The sequence below is a fragment of the Scatophagus argus genome, chromosome 13 (assembly GCF_020382885.2).
Source record: "Scatophagus argus isolate fScaArg1 chromosome 13, fScaArg1.pri, whole genome shotgun sequence".
Classification (NCBI taxonomy): Eukaryota; Metazoa; Chordata; class Actinopteri; family Scatophagidae; genus Scatophagus; species Scatophagus argus.
Window position 1 is genome coordinate 20,810,565 of NC_058505.1, and position 24,298 is coordinate 20,834,862.

General features: G+C 39.0%; 1 protein-coding gene across 2 annotated transcripts in view; it reads right to left on the reverse strand.

The window, feature by feature from the left end:
• Nucleotides 1–24,298, reverse strand: part of tox (thymocyte selection-associated high mobility group box) — a 40,700-nt gene that overhangs the window by 6,748 nt on the left and 9,654 nt on the right. For both annotated transcript variants that reach the window (XM_046407748.1, XM_046407747.1), the window contains 4 exons: nucleotides 16,026–16,091; nucleotides 12,637–12,747; nucleotides 9,502–9,786; nucleotides 1,365–1,610 (listed from right to left, as the gene is read on the reverse strand). In XM_046407748.1, the coding sequence (XP_046263704.1) occupies nucleotides 1,365–1,610; nucleotides 9,502–9,786; nucleotides 12,637–12,747; nucleotides 16,026–16,076 (693 nt within the window). In that variant the 5' untranslated portion in view covers nucleotides 16,077–16,091. The remainder of the gene's footprint in view (nucleotides 1–1,364; nucleotides 1,611–9,501; nucleotides 9,787–12,636; nucleotides 12,748–16,025; nucleotides 16,092–24,298) is intronic.

A 24,298-nucleotide genomic window follows, 5' to 3' on the forward strand; every position in this document is an offset into this window, starting at 1 on the left:
ATCTATATATGAAAAAATAAAGCAGTGGTATGGTAGTGCAAAGGCTGTGTAGTACATTGACTTTTATTTTCTATTATCATTTTAACAATTCACACCTCTAGTCATATCTTTGATGACTGACATGTGACCTCAGCTGTTCTTGTCTGATGTCAAGCTATGAGCCTAATATGAGATCAAATATGGGGAGACTCCCCATATGAAGGAGTCATGAAGCCTCTCACATGAGAGGGTAAAAATCAACAAAGCTACACACCAACAGTGTCAACAACAGCTATGTAGCAAAAACAACATGCCGGCAGCACCTCCATCACTGCCTACATTAGATTTTATTCCTTCAAGTAAGCTTCTAATAATTTTACAGAAAGTTTTCCCAAACTAACCGTGTAATCTGTCTCTAATTACCAATGAAACAGAGACAGTGTTCAATTGGTGCACCTAATTATTGATTAACGAATTTCAAGTTAAATGCCAGTTAGCGGTTCAGCTCACCAAGCAGAAATGCATATGACTGAATAAACATAAAGAATGATAAAGTTAAATAATAAATGATTACTATATTCTGTCTTTTAAACTTAACACAAAAAATGGTGTCAACATTTCCTCTGTTTTCAAATTTCATACTTCTTCACAGGAAACTTTTGAGATGTTAATGGAGCAAGAGCTACCAACATTTGTATTTATTAAAATTGAAAATTAAAATACTTTGTTCAAGAAATTATGGTAAAACTATGTGTGTGCTGATATTCATGTGCTGGATGACAGATCTGATCTTTAGTTTCATGTATCAGTGATACGGAGAATGTGTTTATCATGTATTGTCCACACCAGCTACAGCAGCTTAGTTTAGGTGCATCACTGACTCACGTTTTGTGGCTATGAAATATATGTTGATCGAAAGAATGCAAAATTTACAGGACGAACAATACCTCAGTGTAAATCAGCGACAAATAGAGAACTTGCCTATAACTAAGAAAGGCTAGTGGCTTGTAAAACTGAGCTATGTAAGTGAGTACTGCTAATACTACATGATGCGCAAATCATCATGTAGTATTCACAAAAGCAGCCATTTCAATGTGTAGGAGTATCCTGCAAAGGTACAAGCAATATCTGTTTTGTTTGCGTTTCCCTGTCCTTCCTGAAGCAAGCATTTCCTGAATACCTGCTTATAATGCTGCCCATCCGTGATTCATTCTTAAGTTGGTAAGTATTATTTGGCTGCACTGTAATGGTTTAATTTCCCCACAATATGAACAGTCACTTTGGTGTAGAGCGCTTGTTTCAGTGTGAGAAACTGCTGATTTCCATCTAGCTGAAATGCAGGTGTGTGTGTGTGTGTTGTTGCTGTTGTTGGGTTGTTTTTTTACCCTGAGTCCGTCATCATTCTCGTCCTCATGTGCTGAACTGGAGGGAGATGGTGTGGCAGATTTACTTCCAGGAGGTGAGGGAGAATTGTGGGTAACAGAGTTCCCACTCTGCCCCAGCTGGGATTGGTTGACGGTGGTCAACTGACTTTGCTGGCTCATGCCTGATTGGTTCCTGGGTCCAAGCGCTGCTTCCATTGGCTGCTGGCTACTGGTAAACCGAGAGTCAGAGTTGACCATCTGCTGCATCTGTGCAAAGGTAACAACAAATAATGACTGTTGGTGAATAAAGTAAGTATCAGGTTTCATTTGGAGTTTGATAACTTGATGGGTCTATTTTTGCAGAGTGCAGATGTTTGGTGCAGAGAGCTTGTTTCAGTGTGAGAAGCTGCTGAAATACTTCACATCAGTAACAAATTCCCCACTATAATTGATGCCACTTGTACCACCAGCCTAACTAGTCAGAAGAGCTTTCCATTACTCCACCCAGGGTTTCATAACTCTCAGAAAATTTGGTGTCCTCATGTAACACGACTAGAATTACCAACAAGTCAGGTTTACAATCACGTCTGTCTCTATATAAGTAGCGACAGATAGAGAACACTGTCACAATCACCTGAAGCTTAATATCAGCAAAACCAATTTTTTGTGAGATCATGGTGACTTTTGAACCCCAAATTCTAAGTCTGTTCATTCCAATCCAAGGGAAGACCAAATATGAAGAAATTAAGAAGGATAACCTGAAAACAATGGAATTAAAAACAAAAAACAAACAAACAAAAATTTGTAATGTTATTCTAGTTCAGAATAGGATGAGATGCAAAGTTATTTAAGAAATATCAGCACAACGTAAGCAGCCATAAATGGGTTACAATTATTATAATTGCTGACGTTCTCTTCCATAAAAGAAAACAGAGGTTAACTTCTTTCATCTCGCGTCCTTCTTGGACACATTAAAAAGCTACAACATGCACCTTTATGAACTGTGGAAGAAAAAGTATAATTAGTCCTACTCCTTGGTGCATCAAGTTCTGAGCTGAACCTGTCATTCATCTTAAGGTGTGCCATGTTGAAACAGCATCTAGCTTTTAGCATTTTGAGCTTCAATGCTCTTTTCTATATTCAGCAGTTGTTGTTATTCGTATTCATTGGCTATTGTGCTTTGATCTTTGATGATCTTCTATTGATCTTAGCTGAGCTACCTTAGCCAGGCTTATAAATATCAAAGTGGAACGAGAGATGTAGGAACAGTTTGGTGAATATAACTGCAAAATTTGTTCAATGTTGGTATTGAGGATGAAAAGGTTTCCTCAAGTCAGACCAATGCGTACTGCGCAAGATACAAGCATTAGCTACACTAATGGATATTTTCTTGTATTACAGATGGATCAAATGACCACAAAGTCATGCAGGAATTTTACTGTTGGACAGAGACAGATCTTTTTTTCTCAGGTGTTGATCGAGACAAAAAACAGCTAAAAGCAGAATGAAAATGAAAACTTGAGTCTTGTAGTATGTTGCTTTGTGTCTGTTGGATGTGTAAACAGGAAATTGTCACCTCCAGCAACTTTAGAATGCAACTGACTATGGTAGTTAATATGTTCAAATATTTAGCAGCTAAAGAGCGAGATATTTCTCTTGGTGGAGAAGAGAAAACAATAAAATGAGAGTTCAGACCGGACTTTAATTCATCAAGCTGTCAGACACACAACTAACAAACAACAAACAAACAAATAACAAATTAATGTGTTACAGCAACTGTTTGCCAACATTTTCATACTCCATGACACCCTTATAAAATGGTAATATGTCTTTGTGAAATTCACAGCTTGTTCCACTGTCACCAAATGAAAAACAAAGCTAATGAATGCTGCTTTAAGTGTCACTCGCACAGCTCAAACTGTGCCTTCAAACCTGTACCTTGGACTCCATGACGCACTGAACAGAAAGTGTGCCACAACAACATCTGAGCTACATGACGGATTCATATGAGACCTAGTCAGTCTCTGAAACATTGTCTGCTTTTGCTGAACAGAGTTTGTGCAGTGTGCAGCAGTCCAAGATTTACTAATAATGAAATCAGATAGTAACCGTGGCAACAGGTAATACAGGTCAGAGAGAAGATGGGATCACACCAATGTGCAAACACATCAGCAGGGATTCTAAACTCTATTTGCTACACTCTGGAGAAGTTGTTACATAACTTTATCCGGAGGAGATGTGATGGTGTCCACAGGTGCAGACTGGAGCACATATAACGCTTGTTCTTTCCCTTGGGCATCCAGTTCTTCAGTAATATGTCAGAAAGCTGATGTACTGCAGGATATTAAGTAAACAGACGACCCCATCCACAGTTTTACCATCACACCTGTGTCACGAATGCATCATGTTTCCATGTATTTCAAAATAAATGTCTTTGAACAGACAATGAGTGAGTGGACTCTTGAATAAATCATATCATATAAATCATAAATCAAGTGTCACCCTGCCTGAATCAATCCAGATACAGCCAAATAAAGTGAAGGGCAAACTATTTACTCATCCGAACTCATGTTCATATATAGTAAACTATAGCTTCTCTGCCATGAAAAAGAATCAACAAAGCACCTCTTGTGTTTTTAGTTTAAAGCAGTTTTGGACAAGTGTTATGAGTTTGATGTGTGATCCGTCCTTTTCATGAGTGTCAGGTACTTCAGTCTCAACTGTCAAAATGTGAGCAGTCTCATAGTGAGTCAGTCATCAGTGATAGTCTGTCCATTTCTCAGGAAAGCAAAAGTTACCCTTGCCAGCATGCTCAGCAAAGGAACTCTGACACATATCGTCACAAATATGAAGATAGGACTCGGGTTGATGATGTGTGTGAGTTTCCTCTTAGTAAGCATTCAATAATTGCGGATGTGGTCTGGTGCACTGCACCCCTTTTGGGAGAACATTACCTGAACCGGATTACCGGCAGCAGCCGTTGACTACAGCTGTGGTATTTAGATGGAACACTGAGTGACAATTCACTGACACGGGAAGAGGTTTTGAGATTGACATACGTGCTGGTGGAAATGCTGAATAATAATAGCTGTGGTTTGGCATTAGTTGGGTTGGGACTTCAGTAAATGTCATATTAGTAAAAATGGTCCCAATATGATACTGTCAAAATGCGGGACTTTTCATCAAATGTATTTGACAGTCTGCCATATGTACATACAACTGTTCAAATAGGAATTATTTATTTACATTAATTATTATGTATTGATATTTATATTATGTATATGATATTTATTTGATATTTATTATTTATTTTATTATTATATAAGACCTGCTGATGACACCTGGTTAAATTAAATAAGTACATAGATTTAAATGAACAAATCAAAACTCTATTCATTTTAATGGAGCTTTTGCATATTTTGTATATCAAATTTGATAACTGAAAATTCTAATATGCTCACATTTTAAGTTGTACAATTGCTATGAAAGCAATGCATGCTTTCATAGCAATTGTAATATGTGGTAAACTGTTTTCTTGTCTTTTTTTTTTTTTAGGGTTGATACCAATTATTAGTATTCATGGAGACCAATAACCAATATTTTTGAACTGACATACTTTTGCAGTAAAAATACAAATAGAAATTTAAAATAATCAGTGATGTAATCTAACTCACTGAAGTACTATACTTAAAACAATTCTGAGGTGCTTGTACTTGAGTGTTTCAATTTGCTACTACTTTATACTTTTCACTCCACTACAAAAATTGAACTTTTTACTTCACCTCATTTATTTCATATCTTAAGTTACTAGTTAATTTGAAGATTCAGATCATTAATACATTCAGTACTAATAATAATTCTTATCAACTTACTATTATGAACAAATATATTTAAATTAATTAATTATAGCATCAATCAGACAAAAGAAAAAAAAATAAAAACATCCTACTGGAAAAATGCTGAATATCTAAAAATCACTTCACCGATAACTGGTGTATTCCTACTTTGAATATAAAAAATATTTACTTGGCAAATTTGAAATGCGCCAAAGGTGAATGCAGATCTTAACAGAGAAGCTGTATTTTTCAAAGGTTTCGGTGGTGACACCATCAGTGTTTGCTGGAGGTCACACAAGTTCACATACACAAGAACTAAAACCATTACCAATGGGAAAAATATAAATTGTATTTTCCTTTTTGGGAGGGATGACAGGAAAGCATGTCGGTTGACAGGGGCAACCCCTGATGAAAGCAGGGTGAGTAATGACTGACTCATGTCATGAAAAGGGGAAAAGCTCCTGCAATGTACAGCACGCTCACATAGGTGTGGTTAATGACGGGATTTCGACATGAAAAGTGCAGCGATATAATTCTGAATCTGTTATCGCTAATAACAAGTCTCGAGAAAAATATCAGAGAAGAACAAAAACTATAACGGCCACTGATAAACATGTAAGACAGATGAGAAATCACACTGTATCCAGATCTGTAATGCAGTATGATGCAATTTTCTATCATGACACTGACACACATCACCATACAGCACAATTTCTGGAAACTGAATTGAATAACTAAAATGCATATGTCTGCTTTTGGCTAACCCATTAACCTGTAATATCACATTCATCACATTGACACAAAAGTGCAATAAAGCCAATATTTCTATAAAGCAGCTCATTGACTTGCATGATTGCCAACAGCAGCCTAATTAAACTAGGGCTATGAAAGGATTGTAAACTTGGCATAATATGCCTCGTAAAGTTGTGATAAATGGTCATATTGCCTAACTGCACTGCGATGTATTTGCTGTTTTACGTTGGTACTCATTTCTTTGTTCATCCATTCCACTGCTCATGCAAACTCCTCAATTCTTTTGTTTCAAACAAAGGGCTGCTGGTAAGTTAAACAAAATGGTGGGTTAATACCAGACAATGTATTGTGAAATAACTGCAGGTTGAATCACTTTTTTGTCCCCTCAGTACATCACAAACAAAAGAAAAAACCGCCTTTTACTATAGTTAAGTATAAACATCATGGATATTGACTTTGAAGCTATTAGAACAAAATTGCCAGCAGAAAGAGTACAAAATGAAGTTCTAAAAAGCAAATAATTTCAGACATTAACCTTCAATCAAAGGACATCCAAAACTAAAAAAGAGCAGTTAAGATCTCAGTATTAACTGCAACTGAATAGTCTTGCCTCCTCCAAGAATAACACACACTGACTTGAATCTTTCTCACCCCCCCCCCCCCAACCCATCTCGATTAGGCTGAGCCAGGCGTGGTTGCCAGGCAACCATCATTCTTGGACTGGCAGTAAATGAATGTTAGTATGAGAATATAAAAGCAATGTAGAAAAAGAGAGAGAAAAAAGGCAGGACCAAGACAGACTGAGATGGAAAATAAGACCCTTCGGGCCAGTGAAATAATTCTCTCCACTGATACACAATAAGTCACAAAGAAAACAGAGAAGAAAAAAATTTAAAAATTAGAGAAGAAGTAAAAAATAAAAGTTATTAACACACAGTGAAGCCTGAGAGCTTAGTGTGAGGTTTGAAACTGACACTTAATATTACAGAGGTAAATTTCATGCGGAGATGGAGACAACAGACAGAATGCAGAAAGATCAAGAGTGGGAGGTGAGAAGGTTTCATTCTTAACACAATGAGAGAAATCTTTATTACAGATCCTGACACATATATACCATATGTGTCAGGCCTCAGTCACACCACTGAATACTTTCTGTGACAGTTGAGTAAATCAGTCTGAGATGATGCTTTCATTTCTTCACTGTATGACAGTCACATCTGAACATCAGAGCTAAAAGCAAGATTTTCTATTTACTGTGAAACGAAGATTTAAAATATGAGGAAAATGTCACATCGACCAGCCGCCATGATTCAAATAACACTGCCCCAGGCAATATCCTATTTCACTCAGTTAAACTGAATAAAATATGAAAGTGTATAGTTAATATATATCAGCTGGCTGTCAGTTCAAATCTCACTCAGTCACTCAGTTTTCTTCCAATACGTAAAGTCAAAGTGTCTTTGAGCAGGACACAAAGTAAGAGTCCACTCTTGAATATGTCTTTTGTTTCTCACGCACAATCCCAGGTGACTGTTCTAATTGACCTCCTGTTGGAGAAGCAATTCATGTCGGTTTCACTGATATCACTGGTGAATGTTTTTACAGTGATAAAAGTATCTTAAAGCTTTATAGAAATGTCTAGCATCACTGTTACAACATCACCATGGACTTCTCTGCTATCCCTTCCGATACACAAAATACTTCCAAATACTTCTTAACACACTGCCTCGAGCAGAAATTTACAACCACGAGGAGGGCGATGACACAACATAAGTGGATTATACAGCAGCACTGGTGGAGCATCATCCTTGATATGATCTTTGACAACAGATGGCAGAGCTGTTGTACTGAGCAACTCCCAGTTAAAGTGTAAACTAGGGTATCACTGGAAAACAAGAATTTCTTGTCAAGTTTTTAATGGTAAATACATAAAACATGAGAACCATACGCAATTGGAAAATCCATGAATGAGTGCCTTCTTTGGAATGACACTGGCTAAATAACCTTCACTCCCTCCTTTCCCCTAATTCATTTCTCTGCCATTTCTATTTCTATTCTTAAATGTAATGGCTCTCTAACTGCACCAAAACTGCATGACTTGTTTGTTACTTTTGTGTGATTGTATCTTGTGTTCCTCTTCATAGTATTTTTTAATGTTGTTATGGTGTTTTTATTTATCTTACCTGCCTCTGTATTTGTAAGGTAACATACAAATTAACTTGCATTGCCCACTGACTTACTTAAAGTGTTCCTGCTCAGCAAATGATGAATTTTAAGTTCAGCGAACATTAACTCAGGGATCATTCACCTGTTTGCAAGCATTTTCATCAGCTGTCTCTATTCTCAGTAAGGATTTAAACATTTGGTGACAGTGAGTTTTGAATAAATGTAAAGTAGTTTACATTGAGTGCAATTGAGTTTTGGATAAATTATAAAAAAAACCCAAATTAATAAAAGACAAATGTACAGAATAGGTCAAGAGGAGTGCAAAACTTAGTTTTGTGCTTTTAAATACACTATATAGACAAAAATATTGGGACATACCTCTTTATTTTTGAATTCAGGGGTGGTATTGGGCTGTTTTTCAGAGGTTGGGCTCTGCTCCTGACTTCCAGTGAAGGGAAATCTTAATGCTTCAGCACACCAAGACATTTTGGACAATGCTGTGCTTCAAACTTTGTGGCAACAGTTTGGGGAAGACCCTTTTCTAATCCAACATGACTACTCCACTTTCTGCAGGATTTGAAGTGTCTGTTGGGGTTATTGCACATTTGTGCAGTGAAGCATTTATGTTATTGGGCACTGGTGTTAGAGCCTGGAGCCCTAGAATCAGAGCCTGGATCACGGTCTCCGTTCTGGTTCGTCCCAGAGGTGTTCCATGGGCTTGAGCTAAGAGCTCATCCAGTCATGCCTTTGTGAACCTTGACTTGTGCGCATGGGCGCAATCGTGCTGGGGTGGAAGGGGGACCTTCCCTGGGCTGTTGACACAGAGCTGGGCTCATAGTATTGTCCAAAATGTCTTGGAATGCTGAAGCATTAAGATTTCCATTCACTGGAAATAAGGGGGCAAGCCCAACCCCTGAACAACAGCATCAAACCTGAATTCAATAATAAACAGGTATGTTCGTATACTTTGGTCTATATTTTTATCTATATAGTGTATAACTTCCTTGTGACATCACAACTATATGAGCCAACTGTTGTTCAAGTATGAAGCTAACGCAGGTGAAAGCCACAGTGCACATACCCAGAGAGTGGACAGTGAAGCTGGAGACAGCAGCTGAAGTGGCAGTAAACAACATGTGTATATTCACTGAGTCTGGATGTTTCAGTGAAGGTGGAAAGAAAGAATTTTGTAAAAGGAAGTTGAGTTTTATTGCAGAAAAAACATATCTGACACAAGTTACCGTGACTGGAAAGGATCTTTAAGTCACAGAGTCTTTTATTTCTGCCTTCTGTAAACACACGTGTGGATTTCACAGACCAAAGCTCATGTATTCTAATGTTATGCATATAAATCTAACTTTCAAATTATATACCTCCTCACTGATCTATTTCTGACCACTTACCACAGACAGAGTACTGGTCATCGGGCCGCCATTCGGGCTGAACGTGCTGCCATCTTGGTTCAACATAGCAGCTCCATCTTGGCTACCAGGCATGCCTGGCAGATCCATGCCCTGCAGCTGGTAGGGGTGATGTGGACCTGAGCTGGAGGAAGGGTCCAGGGGGTGGTACGGTCCAGAGGATGAATCATGGGGGAGATGGGGGGGCAGCATGTGGTCTGGCAGGGTGGGGGGGGTGATGGGTGGGATGTTGAAGTCCTCATCACCCAAACCCCCCATGGAGAATGACTAGATAGAGACAGAAAAAAAGGCAAGGTTAGAGATAATACAATTAAAAACCACTTTGAATACAATCAAATACCATACCATATTATTAATCTTCTTTCTGACTCTTCACTGATGTGGGACAATGTTTGGGGAAGCTGACATATAATAGAGTGTGTGTACAGGGGCAATTTTGCCTTTAGCAGACTGACAACTTGGGGAAAATCAATAGGAATTACATAGGGGACTATAAGAGACCAAAGTGTCATGAAACATTACCGTCAGACATAATAGATGGAAGAGATGTAAAAAGTGCCCATCACCACTACCCCAGAACACTCAATCCAGTCTGAACTGCAGTTCTGTGTTGTGTCATGTAGTCATTCTTCCTCAGCTTCTATCACTAATTATCACTGATGAGATTCCCAGCCTTGAACAAAAAGCCTTGTGAGCAAACACTCACTCATTCAGCAACACAACAACACAGTAATTTATATGTACAAGCCCCCGTTGCCTGAGAGAATACACACAGGCGGATTGTTGTGCGTAAAAATATATCAATGCTAATATGACACTCGAAAAGAAAACCATCAGCAGTTGCATGTATGATAATGAATTATTCTGAGAGCAATGACAAATGAGAGGGAGACATGAAGAGGGAAATGGAGTGAGAGAATCATGAGTGAGAGAAACGAGGGTGAAGAGAAAGAGAGAGGCAGTGTTAGAGAAGCTCTCTCATACTAATCTGACAGAGGAGATCTTTTATAGAGACTGACAGCCTTTTCTGCTTGGCTAGCCTCACCAGTCTCTCCCTCTTGTGCTCTTTTGCTCTTCATCTCTCACCATCCTTCTCCTTCCACCCCTCTTTTGCTTTCTCGCTCTTCTAATCTCATTCTCGATGCCTCTTTCATCTCTCTCTCTCTCTCTCTCTCTCTCTCTCTTTCATTCTGTCTCACTTTTTTCCAAACTAACTCAAATCTGCAGTCGAGTGTTGAGTTATGAGTTGCATGACTTGTGAGCAGAGTGGTGAGTGAGTTAGGGGCCGAGTTATTGATGTATGTGCTCGTTATGTGATTAAAAGTCACTGTGGTGAACCACAATTTGAGTCTTCAGTTTCAACACTTTGAAATAAGATGCTGGAAACAGAAAACAATATGGAACGTGATGACCCCGTAACAACAAAGCCCTCTCATTATCACACTTTGAAGTGTTAATTCACAAGATTCTCAAGATTTCAATTTAATTGCTTAAAAGTAGATAATGTACAGACACCTGAAATGGGCAAAATGGAACTTTTTCCCTCTATGAATCATAACCATAGAGGGCTCTGGAATATATTAAAGGGATAGTTCAGCATTTCCAAAGGGAGGGAGACCTACTCACTATTGGGCAGGTGGTAATAATGCTATGGCTGATTGGTGTATATATATATATATATATATATCATATATCATTATATATATCAGCTAACCAAAATCTTGTTTTGCAAATAAAAAAATCTAGTAATTCCATCATTCTGTCCACACTATGTTTATCAAGTCTGAACAAACCAACAAGTCCAAAAGTCAGTTGCACGATCTCACTCTTAGACACAGTGTCCTGTTGGAGCTCAGAGCTCTGCATAAATTACGTTGCTTGTCTGTTGTCTGTCTGCCACTCTCTCTCCCTGCCTCGTCTACTCTCTCTATCATTTCTTCAAGTTCTGCATAAATTACTCCTCTCTCTCTCTCTCTGCTCTTGTATTCATGTCAGTACAATAGCCTGTTCCTGGTGCACTGGGAGCTTCTAGAAAGACTAATGTAGTCAGGATTAAGTCCTTCACAACTCCATGTTCATGACCGTTTCATATAATATGAAAAAGCATATACTTCTGTTGGACATGTGAGACAACACAGATGTCTCTAGGATGGGTACAGAACTATATTTTTTCATGGATTTTTTTTTTATTCTAGCTAGAGGAGGTGCAGACTCCTGGTCTAGAGAAACTGAGGAAGGTTCAACTTAATGGCAGTTTCCTCTGAAGAGCAGAAGATACAAGACAACCAATCATGTTTGCTTTGATGTGGTCGTGAAGCAGAAAAAATAGGAATATACAGATGAATGCTGTTTGGCCCCTATCCTCATCTCTCAAAATACTGAGCCAATAATTAAAACTACTTTATAATTGATTAAATGTGTATCTGACACACTGAAATAGCAGCTGTAGCCTTTCTAAATTTAGGTTATCTTATTTATCACAAGCAACTTGATCAGAACACTGAAGGCTCTGGTCTACAGCTATCAAACTGCCAAGCACTAATTACTGATCTGATATTCAGGAATGTTATGATATTAAGGAAGAGGAGAACGTGATTTCTGAAACTGATGAGGTGCTAGAGAGAATGTGTATCACTCTGTTGGGAAAAAAAATACTACAGCAGTCTTCTCTTTTCTTTTTCTTATCTCTTAACAAGGTTACCACAATGCGATACAATTACATCAAAAACTCAATGCTCGATATCTCCTTTGATAGAAGAAGAGAAAACAGACTCTTGAATCTTACCAGCTAAGCACCTGTGCAACCATATTCAGCATGTAACTGGAATTTCAGATGTTAGCTACCATTAATAAGCATATATTAAACACCCGCAGTAACACTAGTTGTTTATATCTGCTGCTAAACTGCTGGTACCTACACTCCTTCCCTATATGGCAGGTGGTGCAGGTCAGACTACGTCTGCAATGGGATGGTACTGGCTGGGGTGTGATGGAGTTATTCAGTGTCCTGCTTTACATAAACCACAATGTTTATGTGAAAGCTTCAAAGTTATGTAGTTTCACCTTGAAAATGTTTTGTGTGTGTGTTTGTGCGCATGCATGTGTGTGTGCATTTACCCAGGGCAGACGGTGTGTGTCGGTCACGTGTGCGTCCCTCCTCCAATGCTGTGAGGGTGGGTTAGGCGGCGTCACCTTGCTCACAGGGTGAGGGGGCTGTGGGACACGAAACTATGGAAAGATTTAGAAAGACAAGCAAAGGTTCAAACGGATGCAGAGGTCAGGAGAAGGTCAGAGGTCAAAAGAAAAGTCTGGAAGAGGAGCAAAGACAAAGCAATACGGGGGAGAGAGACAGAGAGAGATTCTACATCACATTTTATCTTCATTTGTACTCTTACATCAACTAACCTCTCCAACTGAGTGGACAGGAAGAAGGAGAGAAATAAAGCAAGATTCAAAGGGCTGCTCTATAACACTGGGCAGACACTATAATGTATATTAAAAGAATCTGAATTTGAATTGAACATTTGGACAGAGATTTTGTTAATTTTCATGGTTCCCAGAAGATGAATCCCAAAGGCTTTTGGCTAGCATCATGATGAGAGGGTTGACATCCTGTGGTGCTGGGTGAAATATATTAACTTCTAGATGGACTGTAATCAAACAGATATTGATGTTCAATTCAAGGTGAATTACAGGAACTTTAGTGATCCTATAACTTTTCATCAAGCACCATCATCATGTTGAAATTTACTTTTGTCCAACACTTTGGTTAATGATCAAAAACCTGCAAAACTAATGACATTCCTTTCAGCCTGAGCAGCACTTTGTTTAGTGCTAATTAGCCAGTGTAAGCTTAGCATGATAACCCAGAAGAGTGACCACGGTAAATATTAAACCCGCGAAAGATTAGCATGTTAGCACTGTCAAGTAGACTCTTACTCTTGTTTTATCTTGCTGTCTACTCAAAGTGTGACTGCACAGAGTAACACTGCCTTTCACTTTCATGTCAGCATTTTCAAGACCATAAACACCTTATTAGAATAAAATTGTATTGAAAGATATTAATATTATTATAAATGCGTTGCTGTGTTTTTGGTCTGTTTATATTAGTATTGTACTGAAGTGAAAAATTCTGGCACTGTGACAACCTAAGCACAGAATGCGGCAGTGTGTGTGTAGAGTGAGTTAAGGTACGTACAAGATGAATAAACTCGTACAATGTTTGCACAGCTTAAAGAGCAGTTGGGAGCTCAGGACCTTGCTCAAGTGCAAATGAATGAGGAAGGGCATCTTATCCACTTCTCTCAGCCAAATGTCAAGTTTTAAAGAGACAGATTTTCACTCTCACCTTTGTCAAAGTGTGTTGAAGGTAATATTTAATGTCCTAAAAGGAGAGCCACACTGTCTCTCCATAACGGAGAAAATATTTGTCACATTGTATGATGTGGCTGAATGTGTGAAACCATGTGTTCAGGATTCTAAACAGCAAAATCTATCCAAATGTACACTCACAGGAGGGATATTGTTGAATTTTCCCTTTCTAAGTAGAGCACTTTCTGTATCTGTGTCCCTGTTTCAGTTTTAACACAGGAACATTACACTCTGACTCCATTAACAATTCAAAAAATGACAAGGTTAAGGTCAGACTGGACTCAAATTGGTCACATTCATCACAACAACCTCTGACTTTGCAATGGTAGTTCAATAATAAAGCCATAAATTCTTATTCCACACACCGCTCCCCATCTTCTATGGCACAACACTATGAATAAAACATCAAATCACAGATTCCTATACCACACAATATTCTCTATAGTGTACTCTATGAATAATGTATATCTAGTGGAGTTTCCTATTAATATGGGCTTTGCTTGGCTGTGAGGTAATTCTGCACTAACAAACACACATCTTGGTCTCTAGAGGATCACTAGGCCTCTGGAGGCTGCGCAGTGAATGCAGTTACACCGACAGCCACATAAAAAACAGTGTTTGCTGCATAGTGCTGTTCTAGGGCTGTTGCTTAGTAATCTAAATACAGCTGATCTTTTTGGTCATCGCACCCAGGTGACATAACAGGGCAGCTGAACATACACCATCAACTACCCTTGCAACCAAGGTCTGATTTTATGCAATGGACACAGTGTACTCTGGTGGAAATTTCCATCCATTCTCTCCACTTCTTATCCAGTTCAGTGTCTCAGGAAGCTGGAGCCTCAATCAGCACTGATTTGGGACACTCTGGGTGAGGAAACTTCTGTCATAAAATTGAATCATCGTACATTTTTCATTCAGGTTAAAGGCAATCTGGGGCTGCAAATGCTGTTTTGTTTTTGTTAATAACAGATTAAAAGTATTTTCCTCACAGCTGATGCAAATTGCTTGTTTTGTCGAACCAACAGGCCAAATCTCAAAGATTTTCACTTAAAACAAAACAGAAAAAACAGCAAATTCCCACCTTTTAGAGGCTGTAACCACATGTAGCATTTTTATTCAAAAATGACTCAGATGATCAATTATCAAAATACACTATATAGATCCAAGTATTGGATCAGACACCTGAGCATTACACCAACATGGACTTTAACTACACTGCACTCTAAATACACAGACAGCTTTGCAGCTATAGCTAAAAGTTAAAGCTTCCATCCTTCTGGGAAGGCTTTCCACAGGACTTTAGAGTCTTTCTGTGGAAATTTTAGCCCATTCATGCAGGAGAGCATTTGTGAGGTCAGACACTGATGTTGGACCAAAAGGCCTGGCTTGTAGTTTCTGTTGCAGTTCATCCCAAAGGTGTTTGATGGGGTTGAGGTCAGGACTCTGTGTGTACCAGTCAAGTTCTTCCACACCAAACTCATCCAACCATGTCTTTATGGACTTTGCTTTGTGCACTGGGGCACAGTGATACTGGAACAGAAAAGAGCCTTCACTGGAGCTAAGGGATCTCGTCCATTCCCTGAGGAACAGCCCCATAATGAGGTATGTTTGGATACCTCTGTCTATATGTACTTGCCAATTACGAAACAGAAAATTAATTGGAAACTATTCTGATACTTGAGTAAATGATTAAAGTCTTGAACATGTCCACTGACAGGTGACAGAACATGGTTTGTCTCACTGTGTCCTGCAGTAACTAATAGCCCAATGCCAACATACCATTCCCTCTTAATGGTGCAATGCAATATCTGTTGTTGATGGTGTATATTTGTTTATTAACAGATTGTTACACATTTACACATTAGTGATTACACTTCTGAAGAGTGTTTTGTCAAGATGAAAAACAGCCAATTTAATTCAGCTGGGAGATGTAAAAAACATAAGTACTAAACAACTTACCTACTTGGTTCAATTTAGAAAATAACTGAATGCAATTAGAAACTGAAATATCAGAGCAACAACTTCATATGGCATTAACTCACTTTCTCTCTCTCTCTCTCTCTCACACACACACACACACACACATACACAGACACACACAGCCACGCACTGAGATTCACATTAACACTAACCTGATTGGTTGAGGCAAAGTCAAGGCCTGTGTCTGGCATACCCAGGAACATGGTGTCCCCTTCCAGCTGGAGAGAACAAAAAGCAAGAGCAACAATGTCAACAAACTATAATTAAGCACAGCAAACAAAGAGCAGCCAGCCAAAAGACAAAGAGTGGAGATGGAGGTAACAGATTACTGGCTCGCAGCCAGTGAACAGTTACTCCACTATCTGTATGCCATCTCCTTCAGACATTGGCAATTCTGCTAGTGACCCAAGTGAACACTGATGAAGGTCTGGGACCTGTTTTCCAATAACAATCAGTCTTGTGAGCAGACTTAATTTGTCTTATTGTCCATATCCATCACACAGAGATGGAGATGCTCCACCAACCTTTACTCCCTTCTCATCTCTAAAACTCTTTTCTCTTAATTTTTTTGGACTGTTGCACCATATTCTTACTTCTTACTACTGTCAACTGCCTATATACTGCCTATATGTGGTGCATTAAGGGAATGTGACACATTTAAACTCTTCTTCTAAATTTTTACATCAAAATAATACATAAAATAAGACTTCAACCTAAAACAAAGTGACCAAACATTTTTGCATATTTTCCCCAACATGTTTCCAATAGCCAATAGTTATTATACTGAAATGCTGGCTGAATATGAAACGGATACAGATAGCGTTGACTTGTATTAACAACATTCAAACAAAGCAGATCAAAATGAGGCTTTACACTTGTAGCATGTGACATAATGTCAGACAGCATAACCAGCACCAACTCATTACTGAGAACAGTTATCTCTTGTGAACATGCAGCTTAGCAGCACTGTGTGCACAACCCTCAACTCCACATCACAACAAAACACAGGAAAGCACCGCCCTGAGCTAATGTGCTGAGCTAATCCACTATTCTCGGGCTCCTGCTAACTGGCTGCATACAGCTGACTATTTCCACCTGCATATGACAACAGGCAGTTCAGTTGATGATTTAAGTTAGCACAGTGACCCACACTGGCAAAACCAGATACCCATCCAACAATATTTCTATCTGTGAGGTTACAGTGACTTTTGTGATTTGACGAACCCTGAGTCCAAGCGCACATTTGTGCCCAATCTGAGGAAACGCACTCAAGGTGCTACTGAGATATCCCACTCATGTGAATGGGATGAACAGACAGACCATTGGGGAAATGTAATGCCCCTGGCCACTGTTATTACTGGCAAAATACTGATTTCTTGTATACTACCAGCACAAGACATATACAATAGTACATCAATATATAAATAGTACACATTAAATCCTATTAGTATGCAGTGTGGACATTTGCTTCCTCATTTCCTTCTCTTATCTGCTTGCACTTCCTCCTGTTGGACCCCGCTCCTCCTCCTCCTTCAGTTATTTTCTAATTGTCCCACATTACAGAGAGCAGCGAAGCACCAAGGCTTGAAAGTCACCGTGCATATCGTAGGTAGCCACTAGTCAGATGCTCATATCACCTCATCGCATAGTCACTTCAAGTGACTAGACGTAGCTACATTTTGTCCACTGTCACGTTACAACATTACTGTGTATGTTGTGTGGTACGGTCAGGAAACACATTTTCCTATCATATTTTCAATCATTCATGTCCATTTAAACTAATATCTATGTAAGTTAAAGAGGTGTATGTATTTGGGAACTCAAGCCCGTGACTCCATCACACGATCACTACTGTGCAATCGTGGGCTCATGACGTGGGCAAATGATCTCAGCAGAACAAGACAACAGTGTTTTTATCTGGATATTTTGGGTTCATATTTGTAATGTTGGAGGAAGTGGAGATGCATTGTCTGTTTTTATACACAAGATACAGACAAAAATATCCAAACAAACTTTTTTGTGGGGTTGTTTTGCAAGGGCTGGGCTCTGCCCCTTACTTCAAGTGAAGGGAAATCTTAATGCTTTAGCATACTAAGACATTTTGGACTACGCTCTAATTTTGTGGCAACAGTTTGGGGAAGACCCTTTTCTATTCCAGCCTAACTGTGTCCCACTACACAAAGTAAGGTCCATAAAGACATGGTTGGATGAGTTTGGTGTGGAAGAACTCGACTGGCCCACACAGAGTCCTGACCTCAACCCCATCCAACACCTTTGGGATGAATTAGAACGGAGACTGCGAGCCAAGCCCTTTCATCTAAGATCATTGCCTGACCTCACAAATATATGCATGAATGGGAAAAAATTCCCACAGAAACACTCCAAGATCTTTTGGAAAGCCTTTCCAGAAGGAAGGAAGCTGTTGCAGCTGCAAAGCTGCCTATATATTTAGAATGTGATAAAGTCTCTGCTCGGGTAGCTTTATACGTTTGTTTATGTAGTGTATGTCACTGATATGCACTATAACTAATGAGTTCTTTGCATCCAAATACAGACACATGATATGTTTAAGGCAATTACATTCATAATAGATTGTAGTGCAAATGAAATTAAACATATAAAATTCCTTGTTTTATTCAACAACAGTTCAAAAACACAAAAACATGCAGTCATATATGTCATATATGATGGACATTAGACCTTCACGTTCAACAGGCTGAAGTTAGTGAATACACAGTATCTCTGCTTGAATCAAAAAGTAAAAGAATTCATTGATTATCAAAATTGTTGCAGATTACTTTTCTGTAGATCATCCAACCGATCATCAAATCACACTTCAGCTGACATTAAGTAGCGCTTAACAGTTAGCATGTAAACTTACTCCTAAGTGTTGTTTCAGGAAACCTGAAAAATTCATGAAACACTCATATTATTGCTTATTTTGTATGGAAAAGGGCCACAAAACAATAAGAGTTCGATTTAAAAAGATAGGGAAAATCCTGTAGCCAGCAAATGTTTGGTATTTTTATTTAAAATAAATATTAATTAATACATTGTTGTAGCAGTAGTGAAATTCAAAGTATTGAATACTGAATACTACTATTGGCTGATAGCTTCTGCCTAAGAACTGCAGTATCAGACTCAATAAAGTCAAACTCTGTGTTCCCCCACCAAAACAAATACATATTTGAATCCATAAACCATATTCAAATAACTCATGGCAACCCGGGTACATTTATTGTCTTGGATGACACACACACACACACACGCACACACACAGGTGGACAGGTGGACAGACAGGTGTAAAAGCCCTATCCGTTTGCCAGCTGTTGGGTATTATGCAAATGAGGTATAGGTTTACACAGTCAACACAAAGATAAAACAGTCCTTTGAGGGACATAACACGCACACACACACACACACACACACACACACACACACACACACACACACACACACACACCAAAAATGTGGCTTGTAGTTTAAAGCTTTGCACCAAACAATTCTATATACTGTTAAAAAACAGTAACAGGTCATATCTGTCTGGCTGATCTTAGTTCTTCCCCTCCCTCTCTGGGAGCAAACAAAGTTTTTTCCAACAGACAAGAGGAAGCAGAACCGACACAATGACCTCACTATCAAATCAGCTTTTTCCATTTACCTTGGACAAGACCTGTTACACCGCACCAGCAATACAATAACTCCATGTCACTGCTGGACAATCAGCTAGTACATTCAAACATCACCACATGTGCAACAAACCTTGACAACAACACAACCTAATGGTTCACAGCGTGAGCACCCGGATCTAAACCCGATAAAGGTTTACGGTCGAACCTCAGGCCAGTGCTGATGTCTAAACACCAAAGGTGACAGGTCAAGTTCCGTTCTGAGATTTTACACCCAGCATCAGTAACTGTGAATCACAAAAAGTTCAACAAACCCAAAGGTTACACACAAACAACAAACTATTTAGACATGGGTCCATGTTGGCAGATACACTGATGTGCCACCTTAAAGTGAATCAAGATTGAAAACAGAGTTATTTGCAGATGGTGGGCTATGTGGTTAATGTTTTCTTGCCATTCACACAATAAAAACAGCTCTCAAGCAACAGTAGGTACTATCAGAAGAGAAGAGATCAGAGGGAGAAACACTGATGATTTCTTTTCAGAAGGCGCTCAGTGTGAGAGGCAGAGTGGAATCATTTACACACTTCATCAACCCTGAGAGGGACAGATAGACAGACAGACAGACAGAAAGAGAGTGTCTCAGTGGCTATCAGTGAGTTTGACTTCATCTGTCCCTGCTCAACACTGATGTATTAAAATCAAACAGAAATTATGCAATTCCAATGTTTAGAGCTTTGGCATCACAAAGGACACACACAAAATTAGATTTTTGTTTTCAGGTTCATACGTGCCAACATTGGTAGGACAAAAGCATTATTATGTTAACATATTCACTGATTTAATATGTTCTATCCTTCTACTTCGTGCAACATCTAAATTACTAATATAATTATACTATCATTATTGTTACTTCTGCTTCCTTGTTAACATGACATTCGACTGATTGCACACATAAAAAGCGAAATGTGCAATTATATTATGACTTAATATGTCAATACACAGTTATAAAATGTGATTGTAGTAGCTATCAGTATTTTTAAAGCCTAGCCTCTCAAATCTAACTCTAATGTTGGTTTAATAACACTGAGTTAATCACTGCATAGGATTCTCAAAACATTTGTCGAGAGACAGGTTTTAGGGATTTAAAACCTTTAAGGCAGTTAAAAACCTTCTTGACTTTAGACGTTTTTTTACAGCATTTCAAAGACAAAAGGATTCATTGAAAAACAGTTGTGAGATTAATCAATAATGAAAATAATCATTAGCTGCAGACTTGGTTCACTGTAAACAGTAATGTAGGTTGTTTGACAGGACAGATTTCTTTTCTCCAGTTTTCACCTGATTTGAAAAACTGAGAAGTTACCATTGACACAGTCAGAAGAAAAAAGCCAGAGCTTTCTGAGTAGTTCTGAATCATCCTAAATCATGGTAGTGTCAGATACAGGACGTCCGTTCTAGGAGAACCTGAAACAGTTTGTGAACAACCATCAGCAATCCTGTCATGTGTAATGTCGACACCTGCCCGTTTCACATCCTTTCATCTTCTTGTGGCTTGTTTGGGCACCAGATGAGGTAAAAGTTTGTAAGAAATGAATTAAAAAAAAAAATAAAAATAAAAATAAAAAAAACTTTGTTTACTACCTTGTAAACACATCACTGTATTTATGTGTTATGGTATGACTATTAGAGCTGCAATCATTAGCTGATTAACCCATTAGTTAGCTGATTAAATTAACCAGGTCAGTCATTTTAAAAGCAAAAAAACTGTGGTTTCAGATCCTCCAATCTGAACATCTGATCATTTTCTTTGTCGTATGGAACAGCAAACTGAATATTTTTGGGTATGACTGTTGGTCAGTCAAAATGAGCAGTAAGACATCACAATGGGCTTGAAAAAAACTGCACACTCAACGATTAATCATAATGACAGAAATTTTTCAGTAATGCCACTTCTCAAATAATACTTTTACAGCTTCTTGTGAGTGTGTGTACTTCAAACCTTACAGTGAGATTATTCAAAAGGATGGCAAGGTTTGTAGTCAAACCGAATTACCCCCCCCCCCCCCCCCCACCATGCCTCCATCTCTCACTCTCTCATCTCTGCTGCTCCTGTGTGTGCATGCTTGAGTGTGTCTGTGTGTGTGTGTGGGTAAAGCAAAGGTTTGAATAACAAGCAGCCGGCTAAGTGGGTCAGGGTCGGAGGAAGGGGGGAGAAAGGGGGAGAGAGACTATTAGGATGACAGACAAGGACAAAGGAAAAGAGAGAAATACAGTGTATCAAGAAAAAAGGGAGCAGAGTGAGGGAGAGAAAGAAGGAGAGGTTGGGGAAATGAAAATGTTTTGTTGATAAGGCAATGGTGAAAGCAGTAAAGAAGGGAGTAAAAGGGAGAGAGGGAGAGAGAGAGATGTGGCTTGAGGTGTGGGGTGGGGGGTGGTGGAGGGTGGGTGAGAAGGCAGAGATGTAAATTGGAAATTTCCTTCAGACCTGAGTTTCACAGGATCTGCTGTTTAAATAAATTGGAAGCATTCATTCAGCCTTTTAAAATAATACAAAATTTGAAGTAAATCACCTTGTGCTCAGTGTGAAAATGCTTTCATTAATCTTCCTGTGAGGTGAGATGCTGAAGAATCGTGAAAAAGAGGAATCCCATCTCACTGTAGGAATTTTCTTGCAGAGGAAATTTTGACTTTAAAGACTGAAATGACAGTTCTTATTAAACTTTAACATAAACAGAAAACAACATACAAGATGTTGATGTCTGACAGTTGAAAATCCAAATGACATGAAGAAGTTCTAGGATCTAATCTGTGCCAGCAAAATGTTTGCATTGTTGGGTTGGACTTCCTCTTCAAATAAAGCCAGAGTCATAGATGGAAACATGATGTCTCCTCGTGTTGTGAGCCTGTCTTTGTGTAAATGTGTCAGCAAGTCACAGTTTAATTGCTGGAGACCATTTTTATCACCCCACGGCTTGGGTGATGTGTTCAACTACTTTGCTGGACTGGACTGAATGGGTTTTGGTCGACTCTAAACAGCATCAGGGGACACATGTCTGTGCAGTGAGAGAAAGATGGAGAAAGAGAGAGGGACTCTAATGACTTTGTCTGTGTGTGTGTGTGTGTGTGTGAGAGAGAGAGAGAGAGAGAGAGAGAGAGAGAGAGAGAAGAGGAAGATTCACACAGCTGTGCTAGTTCAGCTCAGCAATTGTTTATCTGTCTTATCTCTGTCTCCATGACACCAATATAAACCAAGTTTTATTGGCTAAGCTGTACCTTCTCTGACTGTAAGTCTTGATAGTATGTGTTGGAGTATCACTGTGTATTTCTTGCATGTGATACTATATTCGTGGTAAATATTTCCCCGTTATGCTTCCAGTAAAGACAGTGTTTTAATTAAATGTATACTATGCAGGATTTTCCTAAAAAAAAAAAATCATGACATGTTTACAAACAGCAACTAACAAATCTCACACTGCTCAAATTCAATCTAAATGAATCTTGTTTAAAACTCTTTGGAGGTCTACTGATTTACTTCACATTTGTCACTAAAAACCTATTCTTATCCAGCTAGTCAAATGGCAGAATGAAGAAGAAAGTAAAGTCAAATAAAGTCCCACTAGTGCCTCAGAAGACTTAGAGGATGCTTCAGCCATGTATTAACAAAGCTGAGGACTGCAGTTCCATATGAGTCATGTGTGTAGAGTCTAAGTCTTTATTCACAGAAATCTAAGTTTGAATTCACACACAAAGTCTCTCACTACAACAGCTGCCTCAAAGTCCGGGAACATCTTCCATTAGAACAGCTGACAGTGTAAAGTCAAATCCTGTTTGACTGCCTCCCATCTAAGGGCTGGGTTATGCTCAAAAAGATTTGTTCCCACAACGTCTTGTCTATCTTCATCAGAAATCAAAAGTCTTTATAGTAGTGCTGAATGGCCAGGCTTGAATGTGGAGTACAAAGCTGGCTGCCACAGGGAGGGAGGAAATGTGATAATCATTAAATATGGACACAAGAGTGCACATTTTCTTTCAACCTCCTCCAAACAAACAAGCAAAAAAAAGAGCGAGAGAGAGAAGTTTCTCACCTCCACACAACTGGCTTATCACAGGGCGAGAGGGGTTTGAATGATAAATCACTGGTTTACTCTGATGTCTGAATGCAATAGAGTTAAGATAATCACTGGTGAGCTTTTTTTGTGCATCAGTGTCAGGGCACGGAAAATTCCTGGTGTGATTCAAGAAAATGGTTTAAACGTTAGTTTAAGCCACTTCCTCACTCATACGTGGCCATTTAAGTCGGCAGAAAATGTGAAATGGCAGCAAAAACAGCATTACCATAGCAGCACTGGTGCAGAAATTATTTTTACCATGACGGCAGTGAATAAACTCAATTTTAAGTGACTTCCACTGACATGTTGGCATCCTGATAATTTGAATATATCATTCTTGGGTGGGGACCAAAACTAAACAGGACGGTGATGTCTTGACAAAGCACTCCGGGATCTATGTTTGTGTGTTTGTGCATAGCAGTTGGGCTGCTGTGATAAGCCACTTCCAATTCGCAGAGCTTACAGAGCACCACATCACAGATATCGTGGGTAAGGTGTTTTAGCAGCAGCTTGCTCTTGGGGGTAATCCATGCTTTGCCTGGGCACAGCCGTGCTTCACTGCAATGAAACGCTACGCACGTCATGCTGATCGACGTAATTCCATGATCAATGATGTGGATTTCGTCTACGAGTCGCCCCAGCCCTAGTCGGCCATCAGGTAATTTGGTAATGATAATTATGCTA